Source organism: Ursus arctos, unplaced genomic scaffold, assembly GCF_023065955.2.
Source record: "Ursus arctos isolate Adak ecotype North America unplaced genomic scaffold, UrsArc2.0 scaffold_7, whole genome shotgun sequence".
In the NCBI taxonomy this organism is placed as follows: Eukaryota; Metazoa; Chordata; class Mammalia; order Carnivora; family Ursidae; genus Ursus; species Ursus arctos.
In genome coordinates, this window is record NW_026623089.1 from 79,006,149 (window position 1) to 79,024,296 (window position 18,148).

The 18,148-nt window shown below is 45.9% G+C and overlaps 1 protein-coding gene across 6 annotated transcripts in view; it reads left to right on the forward strand.

Moving 5' to 3' along the window:
* STAMBPL1 (STAM binding protein like 1) overlaps nt 1–18,148 on the forward strand; it is a 47,201-nt gene that overhangs the window by 11,539 nt on the left and 17,514 nt on the right. For 5 of the 6 annotated variants that reach the window (XM_057308677.1, XM_026504087.4, XM_044386002.3 and 2 more), the window contains exons 2-3: nt 13,203–13,285; nt 16,854–17,071. In XM_057308677.1, coding sequence (XP_057164660.1) covers nt 13,256–13,285; nt 16,854–17,071 — 248 coding nt within the window. In that variant the 5' untranslated portion in view covers nt 13,203–13,255. Of the gene's footprint in view, nt 1–13,201; nt 13,286–16,391; nt 16,648–16,853; nt 17,072–18,148 lie in introns of those variants that run through there. The other variant, XM_057308678.1, reaches the window with a different exon arrangement.

An 18,148-nucleotide genomic window follows, 5' to 3' on the forward strand; every position in this document is an offset into this window, starting at 1 on the left:
GTTGCACTGAGGAAGACACTATTGTTTCTGAGGTGTTTTTTTGCAAAAAAAAAAAAAAGCCTGTCTCTGTTTCCTGTATTTTGTCTTTGTAGCAGTTCCCACACGTCTCTGCCTCACCCTGTCCCCAGCAGAATGTCAGTGTCCTAAGATCAGATGTGATCCGTCTCTTTGGTCACCGTTGTATCACTAGGTCCTAGCACAGACTGTCGGTTAATAAATAATGTTGTCCAAATAAATGAAGAGCTGGATTTACTTGGAGCCGGCGACATTTGTAGGAAAGATGCATTTAGCCGTGGGTGTCCTGGTGGAAGGGGATGGAAGACATTTGAAGACAGCGCTAACGCTCAGATGAAGCGTCAGTTCGAGTCATGAGAGAAACGTGTCCTAAGGAATACAAGTATGTTAACAGAAAAGACAGGAGATTGGTAGTTGAGATGCAGGGTGAGGACAGGTGTGCCTCCGCGTCACAGAGGCCTAGGCAGGAATTTGTTCTGCGGGAGGGAACATGCGGCTGGGCCAGGCCTGGCGGGTTGTAGGAGGTGATTTGTAACGGTCTTACCCACGTGGTGAGCCTCGGGCTTCCACGTGCGTCAAGATCTGCTGGGCTGCTGGATAAAAGTAGAGATTTGTGGGGCGCTCTTCAGAAAATCTGACTCGGTGGCATCTGGAAATCTGTTTTCTTGTGACAGGCACTGTCCTCCTCTACCACGTAATCGTGGTGCAGGTGGCTCAGGAACCACACTCAGGGGAAAGTTATGTCAGAGCGGCGGGATGTCAGCGCCAGGGCGGGAATGGAGGAAGCGAGTGAGCGAGCGGTGAGCGCGCAGGCACAGCAGGCAGCCGGGCCCTTGCTGACTACTTCGGCAGCGTGAGGGGATCGTTAAGCAATTTTAAATGGACTGCCAGGCAAGGCTATCGGAGGACACAGCCCATGTCGCTCCGGTCCGCTCTGTCGAAGAGATCGTCCAGTACAAAACCAAAAATGTGATTGCCGCTCTCCACAGGAACGCGTCGGACACTTACAATCCCTGTGGTCGGGGAACATTGGAGAAGCGCTCGTCCAGAAGTATTCTAGGATCGCTTTTGCTTTTGAGTAGTAGTGCTGGGCTCAATTCATCTTGGTCATGGGCGGTCCTTAGGAAATTTATGAAAATTAAGTAAAATAGATTCATAATGCCCAAGGACTGACCTTGTATCTCTGAGCTTCAGGCAACTGGCAGGCAAGAAAATGAGGTTATTTTTAAAATTTATTCTGACTCATTATGCTTCATCGAATTAGATAACTCCTGGATAGTATTTTGTTACAGGCTTATTGCAGCAAACAAGAGGGAAGTATGTTAAAGGATACATTAAAGCTTACTGGCTTATGGATGGCTTATTTTTATTTTTTTGGATGGCTTATTTTTAGAAGGCCTAATTTCCAGGAAATTTTAGTACCTCCACACCAGAATGACACAGCTAATGTGCTCGTATGGATTTAAGATGACAAAATAATTGTGTACGAATGTGAATTTCTCCCTGACACCTCAGATTCATTTTCTGAGTGTTTTATGATGCATATTAATTGGATAATCTCATTAAGAAAAAAAAACCAGAATCCTAAATTAGCACACTTATGAGCACGTGAAATGCTTTTTGAATATCGCAGTTTAGAGCTTACATTAAAAACCAGCATGTATTTTGAATTGAACTGTGTCTTGGTAGAATAATTATGCATTTGAATTTCTCAACCATGTATTCCAGGTGGTCAATCCACAGACTAAAAAACAAGTGAAGGCAGTGAATGCCCTTTTCTTTCTTTGGCAGAGAGAAGATTAAGAATCAGATATTTGTAAACCTGAACGGAAATTTCATTTCTTTCTTTTGTCTGCTTAGACACATTTGCTGAAAAATTATAAAACGTAGAAAACAAGGAACAATCCTCAAGAAGCTAGAAATGAAGTGGTATCTTAATTCTAAATATGGTGAAAGTAATGAAATAATAAAAAAAAGAACAGAAAGTGATCAAATAAGGTGGTGAGGATAAACCAACCCAAAAGCTGATTCTTTGAAAAACATCAATGAAGTAGCTAAATTTCTGACAATGTTAACCCAGAAAGAGGAAAACCCACAAATAATTAAGAATAAAACGGGAGCCGTAACTACAGACCCATTAATAAGTTATATATTTATTTTGAAACTATTTATTTATTTGAGAGAGAGAGCAGGGGGAGGGGTGGGGAAAGGGACAGAGAGGGGAGAGGGACAGAGAGAGAGGGAGAGAATCTAGAACAGACTCCACCTGAGCCTGGAGCACGACGTGGGGCTCAGTCTCGCAACCCTGAGATCAGGACCTGCGCCGAAACCACGAGTCGGACTCCCAACTGACGGAGCCACCCAGGTGCCCCGTGACCCATTAATAATTTAAAACATCCGAAGAGAACACCGACTATCAGCATTGGACAAACAGATAAAATGGGGGAAAAATAGAAAATTTGAGCTACTAAAATTGACTCTAGAAGAAAGCAGAAAACCTGACTATTCCAAGAACCCTTAGAACAATCCAATCAGTGGTTACGAGTTTCTCCCCAGTTGCCCCAACTCCCCACACCGCCAACCACCTGCATGTATATTCATGGCTCAGATGATTTTTGAAGGAGTGAGCTTTCATTTCTGCAGTAAATCCTGCCGCTCTCATCCAAGCCCCGAGGATCTGACCTTGGCCTGATTTGACCGTCAGCTGTCACATGCTGCTTGAGCCTGACCTCGGGGACCCTGTGTGCCTACTTCTGAGTCTCTGCTCCACCACTTGCTCAGGTTTCTCACCTACTCTGGTCTCTTGCCTCCTCATTGGTAACATGCAGATAATGGTGTGGTCATTTGTTAGCACAAAGCATCGTGCTCTGTGGTTTACAGGCATCACCTCACCCTCTCAGCAACTTTTTTCCTTACTTACTGTTCTCAACCCCACTTTGCAGCTGGAGAAGCTTTGATCCTGCATTTAGTGGTTAGAGTCAGAATATGAACCCAGGTGGTCTGATCCTGGAGGTTGCACATCTGATCTCTAGGCTCAACTGCCCCCGATCTGTTCAGGCTTTGGTGAGGGTTAGTGCTTTATTCCAGTTAACCAGGGAGGGAAAGCTACCTGTTCATAGTCCTTATGATGATGATGATAGCTCTTTTGCTATATTAAAGGTGAAATATAGTGCTGCAGTAATCCCTCACCTGCCCAGAACTTGCCTTGCTCTTATCTGGGAAACAGTGGAGGAAAGAAAGAAGGAAAGAAAGAAAGAAAGAAAGAAAGAAAGAAAGAAAGAAAGAAAGAAAGAAAGAAAGAAAGAAAAAGAGAAAGAAAAGAAAGAGAGAGAGAGGGAGGGATGGAGGGAGGGAGGAAGAAAGAAGGAAAGAAAGAAGAAGGAAGGAAAAGAAAGAAAGAAAGAGAAAAGAAAGAAAGAAAGAAAAAAGAGGAAAGAAAGAAAGAAAGAAAGAAAGAAAGAAAGAAAGAAAGAAAGAAGAGAAAGGAAGGAGGGAGGGAGGGAGGGAGAAAGGGAGGAAGGAAAGAAAGAGAAAGAAAAAGAAAGAGAGAGAGGGAGGGAGGGAGGAAAGAAAAAGAAAGAAAGAAAGAAAGAAAGAAAGAAAGAAAGAAAGAAAGAAAAGAAAGAAAGAAAGAGAGAAAGAAAGAAAGAAAAGGAAGGAAAGGAAAAGAAAGAAAGAAAAGAAAGAAAAAGAAAGAAAGAAAGAAAAAGAAAGAAAGAAAGAAAAAGAAAAGAAAGAAAAGAAAAGAAAAGAAAAGAAAAGAAAAGAAAAGAAAAGAAAAGAAAAGAAAAGAAAATGGTTGTGTAGCCAGGTTGGAAACCCTATAGCACATTCACTGTCATCAGCATACAGTTTACTCACAGGGGGACCCTTTGAGATCCATGTCCAGTCTACACTTTAATTTTACAAATAAGTGTCAATTATTTTGTCAGTGATCTAAAACTAAAAGGACAGAAAGACTGAGGTCAGAAGTTTAGTAAAGCATTGCTTTTTTAATTGATTTTCTAGACAAGAGCAAATGAGAAATGGAGCAACAGCATTGCTGTTGGCAGGTACCAACGTACCAATAAGGTTGACTCATCAAGAAAGAGTTAAGTAGGGGTGCCTGGGTGGCACAGCGGTTAAGTGTCTGCCTTCAGCTCAGGGCGTGATCCCGGCGTTATGGGATCGAGCCCCACATCAGGCTCCTCCGCTATGAGCCTGCTTCTTCCTCCCCCACCCCCCGGCTTGTGTTCCCTCTCTCGCTGGCTGTCTCTATCTCTGTCGAATAAATAAAATCTTTAAAAAAAAAAGAGTTAAGTAATAAGGCTGTTTTAATCAAAGAAGAGTGTAATATCTTGGAGATATTCAAAAATAGTTAAATCTTACAAAATTCTATTATTATTATTTTAGTGATGCAGAATCACTACTTTTGCCATTGGAATTACATAGCTGAAGAGTTCGTCATGTTGCCAGAGAAACCCTCTATCAATTAGGCAATATCTTCCAGAATCCTGGGAGTGTCTCCAACAATGGCACTTCTATCTTATATGGCAACAGTTCAGAGGAGGATAGTTGTAGGGTAAAACTCAGCAGCCTGGCCACGTCAGCAAGGAGCCAGGCTCATGCCACTCTTTGGCTCCACCATCCTCTGCACACCGGAAGCTTCTCCGGCTTGACTCCCGTGTCGCAAGACAGAAGTTGCATTTCAAGTCTTGCATGAGGACACTTGTCTGGCTGATGGAAAGGCACATATTCTCCAGAATGTCTCCTGGTATTACAAGATGAAAAGCTCTCACGGAGTCCTCCCAATAGTATTCCCCGTTTTGGTCCCATTGCCCAAGATTTGGTCGCTTACCAACTAGCCAACTAGTTCTGAGTGCAAGGGACACCGGGAAAGGGAAGGGTCTCTGGTGAGGTTAGCGCCTGTGGCAAGAAAGACGTGGCGGGCATGGAGAGACGGTGGCTGCTGGGTGGATAACTGAGAGTGTCTGTCAAAGCTAATTGAAATAAAGCAAGTCCCTCCACGTGAGTCATCTCTGATCTCTACAACAGAAATCAACCCTGGAGGACAGAGGCAATTAACCTCACTTCCCTAGTCACCTCATGTGAGAAGGGGCTGGTTTTCTTTGATTTTTCTATTGCATGCCAGGAACTGTAATAGAACTTTTATTTATTTCTTTATGTTTTACCTTATATATATCCCTCTTATTTATTTAAGCTCAGTCGAGTTCTTTTGGAAAGGTGTTCTTTCCCCCCATTTAATAGAGGAAGATGAAGTACACAGAAAAGGTTAAATAAGATGTCATAGGGGTGTCTGGGTGGCTCAGTCGGTGAAGTGTCTGCCTTCAGCTCAGGTCATGATCCCAGGGTCCTGGGATCGAGGCCTGCGTTGGGCTCCCTGCTCAGCGGGGAGTCTGCTTCTCCCTCTGCCTCTGCCTCTGCCCCTCCCCCTGCTTGTGCTCTCTCTCAAATAAACAAATACAATCTTAAAAAAAAAAAAAAGATGTCATAGCACTCCCAACTCATAAATGGTGAAAGCTGGGTTCTCCTACGGGTGTATATGGCCCCAAAGCCTGGGCCGTTGGTGCCAAAGGTCCTCAACCACTTCATTCTGGTGTCAGGTTAAAAATGCTATTATGCTATGAGAAATAATAAACTTAATGGCCAAAATGAGACTTGATAGCTTCCAACGTAGCCTGGACTTACCTTGAAGTGATTTACAACATGCATCAGAGCAGTAATTTATTCAATCACCTTTCCTGTAGGGGCGCCTGGGTGGCACAGCGGTTAAGCGTCTGCCTTCGGCTCAGGGCTTGATCCCGGCGTTATGGGATCGAGCCCCACATCAGGCTCCTCCGCTATGAGCCTGCTTCTTCCTCTCCCACTCCCCCTGCTTGTGTTCCCTCTCTCGCTGGCTGTCTCTATCTCTGTCGGATAAATAAATAAAATCTTTAAAAAAAAATAACCTTTCCTGTAGCAAGTGCATTCTTGCTGATCTAATCTAAACCACACGATTGTGGTATGTTTAACCTGGACTATCCCTCTAGGGGTAAGAGAGAGCACCTGACATCTGGTAGGTTCTCCCCTACAGTACTTACAAGTATAGGGGGAAAATGCAATAAAGCTGTTACTAATATTCTTATCAAGTTTCATATTTATCTTCTCAATGTTTTAGTACAAATAAGGTGTTATCTTACTTGTAAAGGCATATTTATTTGTATCAGCATATTTCTGCTTTGCAGATATTTACAGACGAGGATAAAAGAAAGCAATCTTTGGTTTAGTGTCTGCATTTTTAAATCTTTTGAAGTGAACAGCACGTGTGTGCCTAGGTCATTTGGTCCTAAAGCCGGTCCCAACCTGCAAGAGAGTGACTTGGGCGCTGCTTCTCCCTGCGCCTGTCCTTTAAGGCGTGAAAACGACCCTTGACCTCCTTTTATCTGAATCAGAGGATGACACCTTTGCTCACAGCCTAGCTTATGATCGCTTCCTGTACTTACCTCCACCACAATAAACTGCACCGTGTCGTTCCTGAAAAACATGAACTCTAACCCGGTGGGGACAAGAAGGGCTGCTGGTTGGCCAATTAGAAATGAGAGTCCGGGAGATGGCATGAGGTGCTCCCAGCCTCTGTCACTGGCCACAGGGCGCCCCTGCTTTTCCAGTTTACCAGGGCGTTCTGGTCCAAGGGAGCGCCCGCAAGCAAATGACACGCCTGGGAGCTTGCCTCGCTGCCTCTTCTGCATGCTGGCCCTCAGAGGGGACTGCTCCCTTCCTGGTAGACGCTCCCTGCCTGCTAGATGCTCCCTGCCTGGTAGATCCTCTGTATTCTGGAAAATATGGTTGTGTGTATGGAAGTGGGTCCAAATTCTGAGCTTAGCCACAAGAAAGTATAAAAAAAAAAAGAAGAAGAAAAGGAGAGTTAAGGACTTAATAGTAAAAGGTCACAAGATAACACTGTGCTAGGTGAGCTATTTTCTTCGTTCTTGGCATTATCTGCAGCTGATTTTTAATGCAAAGGCAGCATCGGAGAGCTGCTTACACACTGCCTTGGGGGGGCAGTTGAGACTTGGACACATCCAACTGGGACCCCAAATTCAAAAGGAATTCTGCTACTGGGCTGTAAAGCTGGGGACGGAGGGAGCGTAAACTCTCACAAACTCAGAGCTGTGAGGTGTCAGCTTGGAGAGGGTTCCCGCCCCCTCCCAGGCCACTCATGAGCGAGACCCGCTTTCTGTCCTGTCCGCCCTGGGCGTGGTTGGGAATGGTTCCGTTGGTTCCAGGAGGTACCCCTTAGCAGGACTGCGGGGACAGGAGTTGGCCTCCAGATGTTCAGTGTGAATATACATGGTTTTGACCAGTTCCCCAAGCCCTTGCGTGCCAGGATTCACAGAAGGCAGACACTCCTCCTCTTCCTCTTGAGAAAGTCATTGGAAGAGGAAATTTGTGTCTTTGGAAGCTACCATGGGGAAAAGGGGCTGGAGGTCTAGGCAAGAAGACAGGGGGCTCTAAAGCAAAAAGTACTCTCGAGAGGCCTGCTACATGTTCAGTGTATCTGAGGGCTGGGGTTTGGGTTTGGGAAGTCACAGAGATGTGTGCCCCCCTGGGGGTGGGGGGTGGGGTAGCAAGCAGGCTGAGAATGAAGTGGGTATTCCTGGGGAATGTTTGCAGTTGGTCGTGGGCCTCTCCCAAGTGATGAGCCCAGTTGTGAAGGAGGGAGGTGAGCCTGGGAGGGCCCAGGAGGGCCCAGCGGCAAGTGGACTCCCGCCAGGCCTCTACTTCCAAAGGGAACTTGGGTGTTATCGGTGCGCGCGCCCGATGCTGAGTACTTCCCATCTGCCTTTGGCATTCTCTGCTGTTGATTTTTGATCCTCCAAATTCCAGTGTTTATCTTATCTTTAGCACCTGAAGTCATTGTTGGCCTGCTTCCCGTATGCTTGCTGATGAATGAGGAGCTCGAGGACACGGCCCCGGCCAGCGTAGGGCCGGCCGGCCTCCTCCAACCAGCTGCCTTGCTCTCTCTCAAGCATGGGATGCTTCTACCTCAGGGCCTTTGCACTATCTCTCTCCTCTCCCTCATGTCCTTCAAGCCCTTGCTTCATTTTTGGCCTCAGATAAGACCTACCATGAAAATTCCATTTCATACTTCCATTTGCTGCCCAGTCTATCCCCTCCACAGGGCTCCTGGTTCCCTTTGCTCTTTTTTCTCTTTTCAAAAGCACATATTACCTTCTAACTTACTATACAATTTATTTAAATGGTTTATTGTTTATCTGTCTCTTCCGACTAGAATGTTAACTTCACAAAGGGCAGGAATCTTTGCCAATTTTTTTCATGTCCTGCATGCTTGGAACAATGCCCGGTATAGCCTAGCTGTTCAGTTGATGTTTGTTGAATGAATATGTGACTGAATTCACGGACAGACATGTGTTAAGAGAAATAAATGAGCTGCCTGTAAGTTCTGGAAGGCTGGTACATTTGGGGGACATATCTGAGCACAGATTTAGAGCCAAACATTTACCAAACTTTTGTTATACCCCTGGGAATGTGATGGGGGAATATACTGTAGACTTAAAGGGAACTGCTTCCTCATTCACACAACAAATACATATGTGTTCTAAACTCAGGATAGATGATAAAAACAAACAAATGTCCCAGGCACTGGGCCCAGTGGTGCCAGATCCTCTGATTTTTTTTTTTTTAGGAGAGCTAAAACCTGAATTTTTCTATGAAATCTCCCAATTTGTAAATATTGATAACTAACTTAATTTTTTTTAATTTACCGTAACAACCAAATTAAACATTTGTAACAATCAAATGTTGCCTTTGGGGCCATAGGTTAATAATATTTGACGAAGTCTGAAACTTCTGGCTGGGAATGTGGGCTCTCCCAGGCTGGGCAGGATTTGGGTGAGTTGTGAGGTCACAAGGAAGGAACAGGCTACCGCCTGATCCCAGGGCCGAGGCGTGGAGGCAGCACAGCCGAGCCCCGGGGCGCACAGGCGCAATGGAGGATGTGGATTTCCTTGTTGGTATCGGCCACCATCGGCCTTGGGCTGTGCTGCGTCACCCTTTCGAGGTCAAACCACTGCATTTGTCAGGATGCAGGCGCAGCTGCCTAAACAAGACACAGGACTGCACAAGGTAGACATTTGTCCCTGTCATCGTCTGTGTGCAAGCACACTGGAGTGCTTCCTTTTTCTTCTCGCTTTTCCGTGCCTGGTGCTCCCGACGGCTCCGGCACCGGCGCGGCCGCACTGCCACTGGCAGGAGGGGCGGGGTGGGTGGAGGAGACCCGGTCCCTTTCTCTACGGGGTAGGATCCAGACTTTGATCACAGAACTTCTGTTCACACCCCACTCTGGCAGAGCTTGGGGATACGGCCACGTCTGAGACCAAGACAGGCTGGAAAATGTAGGTTTTTACCTGGGTGGCTCTATAGCAGCGAAAAATTGTATTTTTTCTATTAGAAAAAGAGTGGGAATGGTAGATATCAAGCAGTGTGTGACATTTGCTCTTCTGGATCTCAGGTTCTGTGAGGTCAGGCACCTCTTATAGGGCCCTCCGTTGTTCGGTTTTTTGTTTTGTTTTGTTTTTAAGATTTATTCATTTATTTTAGAGAGGACCGAGGGCAGAGGGAGAGGGAAATCTCAAGCAGACTCCCCGCTGAGCCTGGAGCCGGACGCGGGGCTCGATCCCACGACCCTGCAATCACCACCCGAGCCAAAATGAACAGACAGTTAACTGACTGAGTCCCCCAAGAGCCCCTGCCCTCAGTTTTTAAAATTATTTTAGCAGGACCCCAGTAGTGCCAATGGCAGGTGATACTTGACATGTACTTTTTCTCTTTTAGATTCTTCTGGGCCACACTATTTGTGTTTAGATTGAAGTCACGTGGCAAGATTTTGTTTTGTTTGTTTGCGTAGTTGGTCTAGTGTGGTGTTTTTCAAACGTCTTGGTCTTGGGACCCCTTTGCATGCTTAAAAATTACTAAGGATCCTAAAAAGCTTTGCTCATGTGGGCTACACTGGTTTATGTTTACCATATGAAAAATTGAAGCAGACATTGACAGAAATATGCAAATAAGCATTCCATTCACTTGGACCCTCTAGAAGTCTCCACTGCAGAGTTGTGACACTTTAATGGTGAAGGACCAAATAACATTTGAGTGATATTATGAAAATAACAGTGACTTTGCACACCCCTTAAAAGGGCCTTGGGGATCCTGTACACACTTCGATGCTACTGGTCTAGAGAACATAACTGGTTATGTTGACTTGGGTAACAGATTGTGTTGAAACTGATGGGTGCTAGGATTAGAGGTTAAAAAACAAATTAAGACAGGACCACTGCCACTGAGTAGTTAATGGTCCAAAGAAATAAGTTGACCGGCCCATCTATAAACTTCTTTCATCCTAGACTTGAGGGGAGTTGGTTTCCATTTCTGAACTATAAATAAATGTATGTGTGGGAGTTAATAGTGACTGGTTTGCATCTATGGCACGTTAATAAATTCTGTTGTCTGTTCAGAAACTCATTACAGAGAAGCTGGTTTGAGTCTTTGGCCACCCAGGCCTGGCACCCGGTACCTTTTCTCACCGGGCATAGCCCACTGCCTGCATTGCAGGTGTCAGGGGCTGGGTGTTTGCACTTTCTGGTGCCAGGCCGCGGACGTGTGACCTATGCTCTGCCAGCCACACACCTCCGTCCCATACTTTGAATGGGAAACTGGTCACATCAAGCAAGACATGGCAGCTGGTGGTGGTGCCGGAAGCTGGGGGCCCCCCCTTCCCACCAGACCAGTGCTGCTGAGTGATTGGGGTGGGTTCTGGATATGGAGCCTCCAAGCCCTGTTTCCCTGGCCTCCTGGAAATCTGTGATCTTTCCATTATCCTGTGAATTCAAGAGTCAGTGCCTTTGCTTGCAACTAGGAACCCTGCTTCAGGCATTCTCAAGGACAGTCTCTCTGCGAGTATTGCTTGGAAACCTCACGTTTCTGGGAGGTCACATCCTAACCGTCAGTGCCCATTGGTGGGCTGACAGCTGCTGGATTCAGAATCCTCGTGGGTGAGTTCTAGGAATCTGCATTTCAAATAAGACTCAGGCATGCATAATTTTTAGATACAGTAAAATTTAAGAACTGCTGTTGTAATGTTTTTAATTTTTAAAATTATTTGTTCTCCGTTTAAGGATCTGAGTGACCTCTAAAAAATAACTCTAGGCTTTTACATGACCCTAGTCAATGACTAACTAGTGTTTCATTGTCCCCTTCCCTCCCTTCCCCCCACCCAGCCCTAAATTCCTCATAAGTCTTTTTGTTTTATCTCTTTAACTGTTTTAATTTCTTTCTTTTTCTCCCTCCTTCTCTCTCCTTCCTTCCTTCCTTCCTTCCTCCCTCCCTGCCTCTTTCTTTCTTTCTTTCTTTCTTTCTTTCTTTCTTTCTTTCTTTCTTTCTTTCTTTCTCTTTCTTTCTTTCCCTGGTTTATTTCTTCTTACTGAGGACTGGTAATTCCCCAAATGGGGTTGCCTACATTCTGTGACACCAGAATTAATTAGGGTGTTAAGCTACACTGTGACTGTGGCACTCCCCAGGTCATTTCTTTCCCAGCTATTTCTGCAACCTGCAAGCTTAGATCTCCCTGTTTACTCCAGGCATCACTAGAGAGGATGAAGAGGAAAGATTAGAACATGCCACGTGACTTTCCTTGGAGGGTTTCTCGGGCATGGATTCAGGCCAGAAAAAAAGCAGGAAGGGTTGAATGATCTACATGTGAGATTGCTAGAATCACAGAATGCTATGATCTGAATGAATGAATGAATGTAGGTTAAGCCCCTCCTGTCATAAATGAGGAGCTGAAGGGAAGATGTGGCCAGCATCACATAAATGATTAGTGGAGTAAAAGGCCAAAATAAATTTAGAAGAAGTGGGAAGTGGTGATGCAGAGGCTGACCTAAAGTAACGTAAGAGAGGAAACTCATATTCATTGAGTGACTATTTGAACTTGCGTAATTTCACGTAACCCTGAGCCTCCGTTCCTACAACTGCAGAAATAAAGATTGTAATAATAGCTAACACTTCTGTAATCTTCACTGTGCTAGGAACTATTCCAAGCACTTCATATGCTAACTGATTTCATCCTTATCACATCGATATGACATAGGTCATATTATTTCCCCTACTGTCGCTTGCACACAAAAAGGCTGTGTAACTTACGTAAAGTCTCATAGCTGGCATATTTGTTTTCTTGTGCTGCTTTAAAAATCACCACAAGCTTCGTGGCTTGAGACAACGTATATTTATTATCTCAGAGGTTTGTGGGTCTGGAGCCTGGGCACGGCATAACCGGGTCCTCTGCTCAGGATCTCACAAGGCAGCAATGCTGAAAAGGGTAAGGGTCTCATCTGAGGCTCAGGGTGCACTTCCAGACGCACATGATTACTGGCAGAACGATGTCCCTATGGCTCTGGTATTTATGGTGGCTGAGTCTTGAAGGCCAGCGGGAAACTGTCTCAGACTTTGAAAGATTTCACCTGATTAGGCCAGGCCCAGGCAGGATAATCTTTCTTTGGATTGCTTCAGTGCCAGCTGGTTGGACGTCTTAGTATATCTACAAAATCTCTCCATCCTTGCTATGTGACATAACATAAACATGGGAGTAGTGTTCCATCACCTTTGCTGTGTTCTATTAATTAGAAGTCAGTTACAGGTCTCATCCACACTCCAAGGGAGGGAGTTACACAAACCCCGATACCAGGGGGCAGGAGTCACAGAGCTGTCTTATAATTCCGCCTTCCACAGCTCGTAAGGCTTAGCTTGGGCCCAGACGGACTCCGGGTGTAGGAGTCCATGGCCCCAGTATCTAAGCTCTTCACCCTTAGGATCTTTCTTCCTTTAAACAAAGGTAACCCACTTTATAACCTTGCATGGAGTTCTAAGCAAGACGACGCCCCGAAGACACACTGCGTGCTAAGCAATAACGAAGTCTCATCCCCGCTTTAAAAGGTCTGCTCTTCAGGAACCCGTAACCACCTGCTGTTTTGTATTTTCAGGAAGAGATTTCCAAAGTCTCTCTAAAAACTCAGGTTATATAAGTCATTTCGATGTGTTTATATTCTGAGCCAGAAATAACCCGGGGTTTGAGATTTGAGACTCGAATTCTCAAAAACAAAAAATAACTGTAACTCTGCTTTGTGTCTTTGAAACAGATGAGGTAATTGAGAAGAAACAGTGAAGAACTTCGTTCTGTGGACAGGACAACATGGATCAGCCATTTACTGTGAATTCTCTGGTAGGTAGCCCCAGCCGATACCTTACATATGGTCTGAAAACCCAGAAAGAAGAACAGAAACGTACCACATGTGAAATGAGTCACCGTTACTTCACGAAGTTTAGTGCTTGTCGCCCTTCATCCATCTGTGCGGTCCTCTCCTTTGAGGAAGTGACTAATAAAGCCAACTTCGCTAGAGTTAAAATAATTCTTTTTGTCCACAAAAGTGTGAAATTTTAATCTCTCTGGTTCGATTCCAAGAGTGTGGTCCTTTAGAACGCTGGGGGAGGGGAACTTGAGACTTGACTTTGTAGCAGGGACTTCAACCTCTTTGTGCCTCGCTTCTATACAGATAAAAATTGGAAGCTTCCCTTGTGTGGCAACGACCGAGGGAAACGTTGTATATATAACACGTAGATGTCGCGTTGGGATCCGGTGTAAAGGTCCACACGCTTGAAACCCTGGTTCTTCTCACGTTCCCCTTCAGAGCCCAACACGGTGCACACCTTCTCTAGCGACAGCTTAGAAGGGGCAACAAGCCTGAGAAGAAATTATGGGAGCCCTGGGGTCACAGGTACATACTGTGTGTCCCAGATCGTTCTCTGGGTGACAATGTAGGCACCTTATATAACCTCCATGGCCCCGTTTTTTGTACTTTGCACATTACGACAGTTGGGAGCAATATTTTTAATGTTCCCAGCCGATCGTGGGGGCTTGTTCAAGGGAAGCTGTGATGACCGTTAGCCTTGTCCTGACGACCGGCAGTGTACTGAACACCTGCTCACGCAAAGCTTTAGCCCGAGGTCACAAGGAAATGGAGGGGGTGCCTGGGTGGCTCAATGGGTTAAGCGTCTGCCTTCGGCTCAGGTCATGATCTCAGGGTCCTGGGATCGAACCCTGCCATTGGCTTCCCTGCTCAGCAGGGAGCCTGCTTCTCTCTCTTCCGCTCCCCCAGCTTGTGTGCTCTCTCTCTTTGTCAAATCAATCAATCAATCAATCTTAAAAAAAAAAAAAACAGACAAAGAAATGGAGGGCCTGGTTCTTGCTCTGAAATAGGTTGTGACCCAGGAATGTCCTTCACAGATGCTCAGTTGCTTTGAAAGGATAAGGAGTGGAGAACTGTAGGAACTTCTTCACTTTCCGACCCCATGCTTCAGGGCACCGTGGGTGAATAAAGGCAGCCCCCCTTTCCCACTGCGAGGAAGGGATCATCCTTGTGGCGTGTCTTACGTGTTTTCTGGAATATTAGGTAGGAATGTTCACAATGTTAGCGGACATGTCACTGTGAAATGAACACTAAGGCTTTTTCATCTGGAGATTTTGTATTTTCTTCCAAGAACCGCAAACCTAACGTTATAGATTGATGGAGACAGGAGGCTCTTTCCCAGTTTACTTCTGAAATCACTTTTGAATTTGGGAAGGATAGGACTATTCAGTAGAGGAAAAATAAATCTTCTTTTTCCTTCCAGGTAAAAAGATAATCTAGTTATAATCACATTGCTCCTGTTGCTCTCTTCCTCCTTTATTTGGTACCTGTATTGATTATCATCTGTGCTGCCAGGAGTATGCCGCATCCTGGGGAACAGGGATGGGTGGACACTCTACACGAATAATTATAATTCAGTGCAGACTGTATAGCAATAAAAAGGGAGCAGATTACTTTTGCACGTGCAGGAGCATGGAAAGGAAACCCTCTTTGGAAGATGAGCTAATTTCCATAGATTTTTTTCCCAATCATTTTCTGATGTCACTGAAGCCTTCATCTGTGGTCGAATAGCAGCATTTCCTTGAGTGCTGCTGAGCGTGACAGGTACACGTGGTGACGGAAGGGGGGGGTGTGTGGCTGCCGTGTCCCGGGCTGCTCCCTTGGACAAGAAGGCACACACTCAGGCCTGAGGCTCGGACGCCACAGGCTTCGATTCCTGCTTCTCAGAAATTAGAAAGTCTTTCTGAAAACGAGAGGCACGGCACAGCAGGGTTTGGCTAGAGGGAAGTGTGCCTTTGTGTCAGGTGAAGTCAGCGAGGCGGGGCTGAGCGCTGTGTTCAGTCACGCCTTTCCAGATGCCCCGCCCTTGACCTACAGAGGCAGACTGGGGAGCTAGATTTGCTCTGGGCTAATTCCATCCCTGGTGATCAGAGGATGCTAACGGGGTCTAAAGTGGCGCTTCCCATAAGGCAGCGTGTGTCCGTGCCACTGAGAACATCAGTTCAAACATGGGTTCTTCAAGCCCACCTCCAGTCTGTAGATGCCGGGGCAAGCCTGTTGGGAATTGGTACTTTTTTTTTAAACATTTTTTTAAAAGATTTTATTTATTTACTTTGAGACAGAGAGAGAGAGAGAAAGCAGGAGCAGGGGGAGCGGGAGAGGGAGAAGCAGGCTCCCCGATGAGCAGGGAGCCAGACGCAGGGCTCGATCCCAGGACTCTGGGATCATGACCTGAGCCGAAGGCAGGCACTCCACCGACTGAGCCACCCAGGCGCCTGGGCAATTTGTACTTCTAAGAAACTCACAGTTGCTGCTGCTGCTGCTGCTGGGGCATGGACCGCACTTGGAGAAAAGTGGTCCAAAGCTGGGGTCAGCGAAGTGTGGTCTGAGCGCCAAAGTCACCTGCTCGTTTTGGAAACATTTTTGAAAACAGAGCCGGGATCATTTGCTTACATGGTGTTTGTGGCTGGTCACGCAACGGCTGAGCTAAGCACTTGTGATGGGGACTCTAGGGCCTGCAAAGCCCCAAATATTTGCTATACGGCCTTTAACAGAAAAGAAATTTGTTGACTTTTTTGCCTTTCTGAAGCGCTGACCTTCTCATTGAGTCATTGGATAATTATCCTGAATGTATGCGTTCTGTGTTTTCCCAGATGTGTACAGGTGCTATTTTTATGAATGAAATACAAACGTATGCCTGGATATCACTGACTTTTCTTAGTAGTGATTTTCGTTATTTTCTCAGTCAGGGACTAATTAACCGTGCCTGTTATGTACTGTAACTGTAATGTGCAGGTCTAAGAGTCTTTTTATGTTGAAAAGAAATAGGAGGTATCCTCATGCTTGAAAAGGACTTATGTGTGGGGTTTCATTCCCTTGGTGAAGAAGCAGAGAGGTCCTAAAATCTTCTTATTAAACTAGATATATTCTGGAAGAGAACTGAATCCTTAGAGTGACTTTGAATGAAGACCAGCTCTTGGAAGCCCTTCGGAAGAGAACGACGTGAGCCCTGCCCAGGCAAGAGTCCGCCTCTTGGCCTGCTTTGCATGGGCCAGATGGAAATACCCACGAGGACATAAGGGTCAATAATACTTCACCTGAAATGACCTAAAGCATTTGCATACCCAGGAACTACCACGTACCCTGAACCCTAAAGGAGGTCTACCCCAGCACGAAGGTGTGTTTATCCGAGAGATGCGTGTCTCGTTGGCCTAGGGCCCGTGTGTTTCTGCACCAAGACTCCACTTTTATCGCTACCGTGAACTCTCACGAAACGCTTTCCTTCGGTGCTGGGTGTTGGGTCTTCGGTACAGAAAATACACCTGTAATTTCAGTCCTGTTCCTTTCTTATTTCTACTCAGAGACTCAATTTTTGCTTTGCAGAAGAAGCTAGCCGCTCTGCCTGACCACACGGATGTTTCCCTGAGCCCAGAAGAGCGCGTGCGTGCCCTCAGCAAGCTGGGCTGTAACATCGCCATCACGGAAGACATCACGCCGCGTCGCTACTTCAGGTCTGGGGTGGAGATGGAGAGGATGGCGTCGGTCTATTTGGAAGAAGGAAATTTGGAAAACGCCTTCGTCCTTTATAATAAGTTTATAACGTGAGTCTTTCGTGTGGGAGGTCTTCGAAGAGAGAAAATGGGGAAAATATTTACATGCTATTTCCGTGAGAAAGGTTTGGATTCCAGGAATGTGCCTCCATGTTCAGACCAATTTTGTAGTCTCCAAAAGCATCAAATGTCCCAATTCAAGCTACCAAGTAACGTATTTGAAGGCATCCCCACACCATCCCTGAGGCTCAGGCCCGGAGGGAGGCTCAGGGACGTGGAAGAGTCTCTCAGTAGCCCAGGGTCGTGACCTGCATGTCCCTGCCTCTGGGACTCTTCAGCAAGAAAATGTTGTCTTTTATGCCGTCTTCCCCCCACAGGAATGTAAGCTTTGTGAGAGCAGGAGCCATGTGGCAGCACCGTCCACAGCACCTAGAACAGACCAGTAAAAATTTTAAAATTCGGCTTGATGGGTTGGGATGGGGCGATACGTTGGCAGTTATAGGACGGATCTGATTCAGGGATAGAAAGTAGCAGTCAGTGTCACATTGTAGTTAGTATTTATATATATATATATATATATATATATATATATATATATATATATATATAATATTTATGTATTTGAGAGCGAGAGGGAGAGAGAATCTCAAGCAGACTCCCCACTAGTGCAGAGCCTGACATGGGGCTTGAACCCAGGACCTGAGGTGAAATCAAGACTTGGCTGCTTCACCTACTGAGCCACTCAGGCACCCCTAGTTAGTAGTTTTTTTAAGGCAATTTACTGGGGCGCCTGAGTGGCTCAGTCAGTGAAGCGTCTGATTTCAGCTCAGGTCATGATTCCAGGGTCCCCGGATCGAGCCCCACATCGGGCTTCCCGCTCAGTGGGGGGCCTGCTTCTTCCTCTTCCTCTCCCCCTCCCCCTGCTTGTGCTCTCTCTCTCTCTCTCTCAAATAAATAAATAAAATCTATTTTAAAAAGAGGCAATTTATTTAGCTGCGTAATAGTGCTATGTATGAAAGAGTTCCAGAGTGTTGAGTACGAGCAGCTGCCCCAGAACAGCCGTGTGAAAATACCGTCCTTGCCAGTAGACGCGTGCTTGTTACTGACATATCCTGAAACCTGTACTTT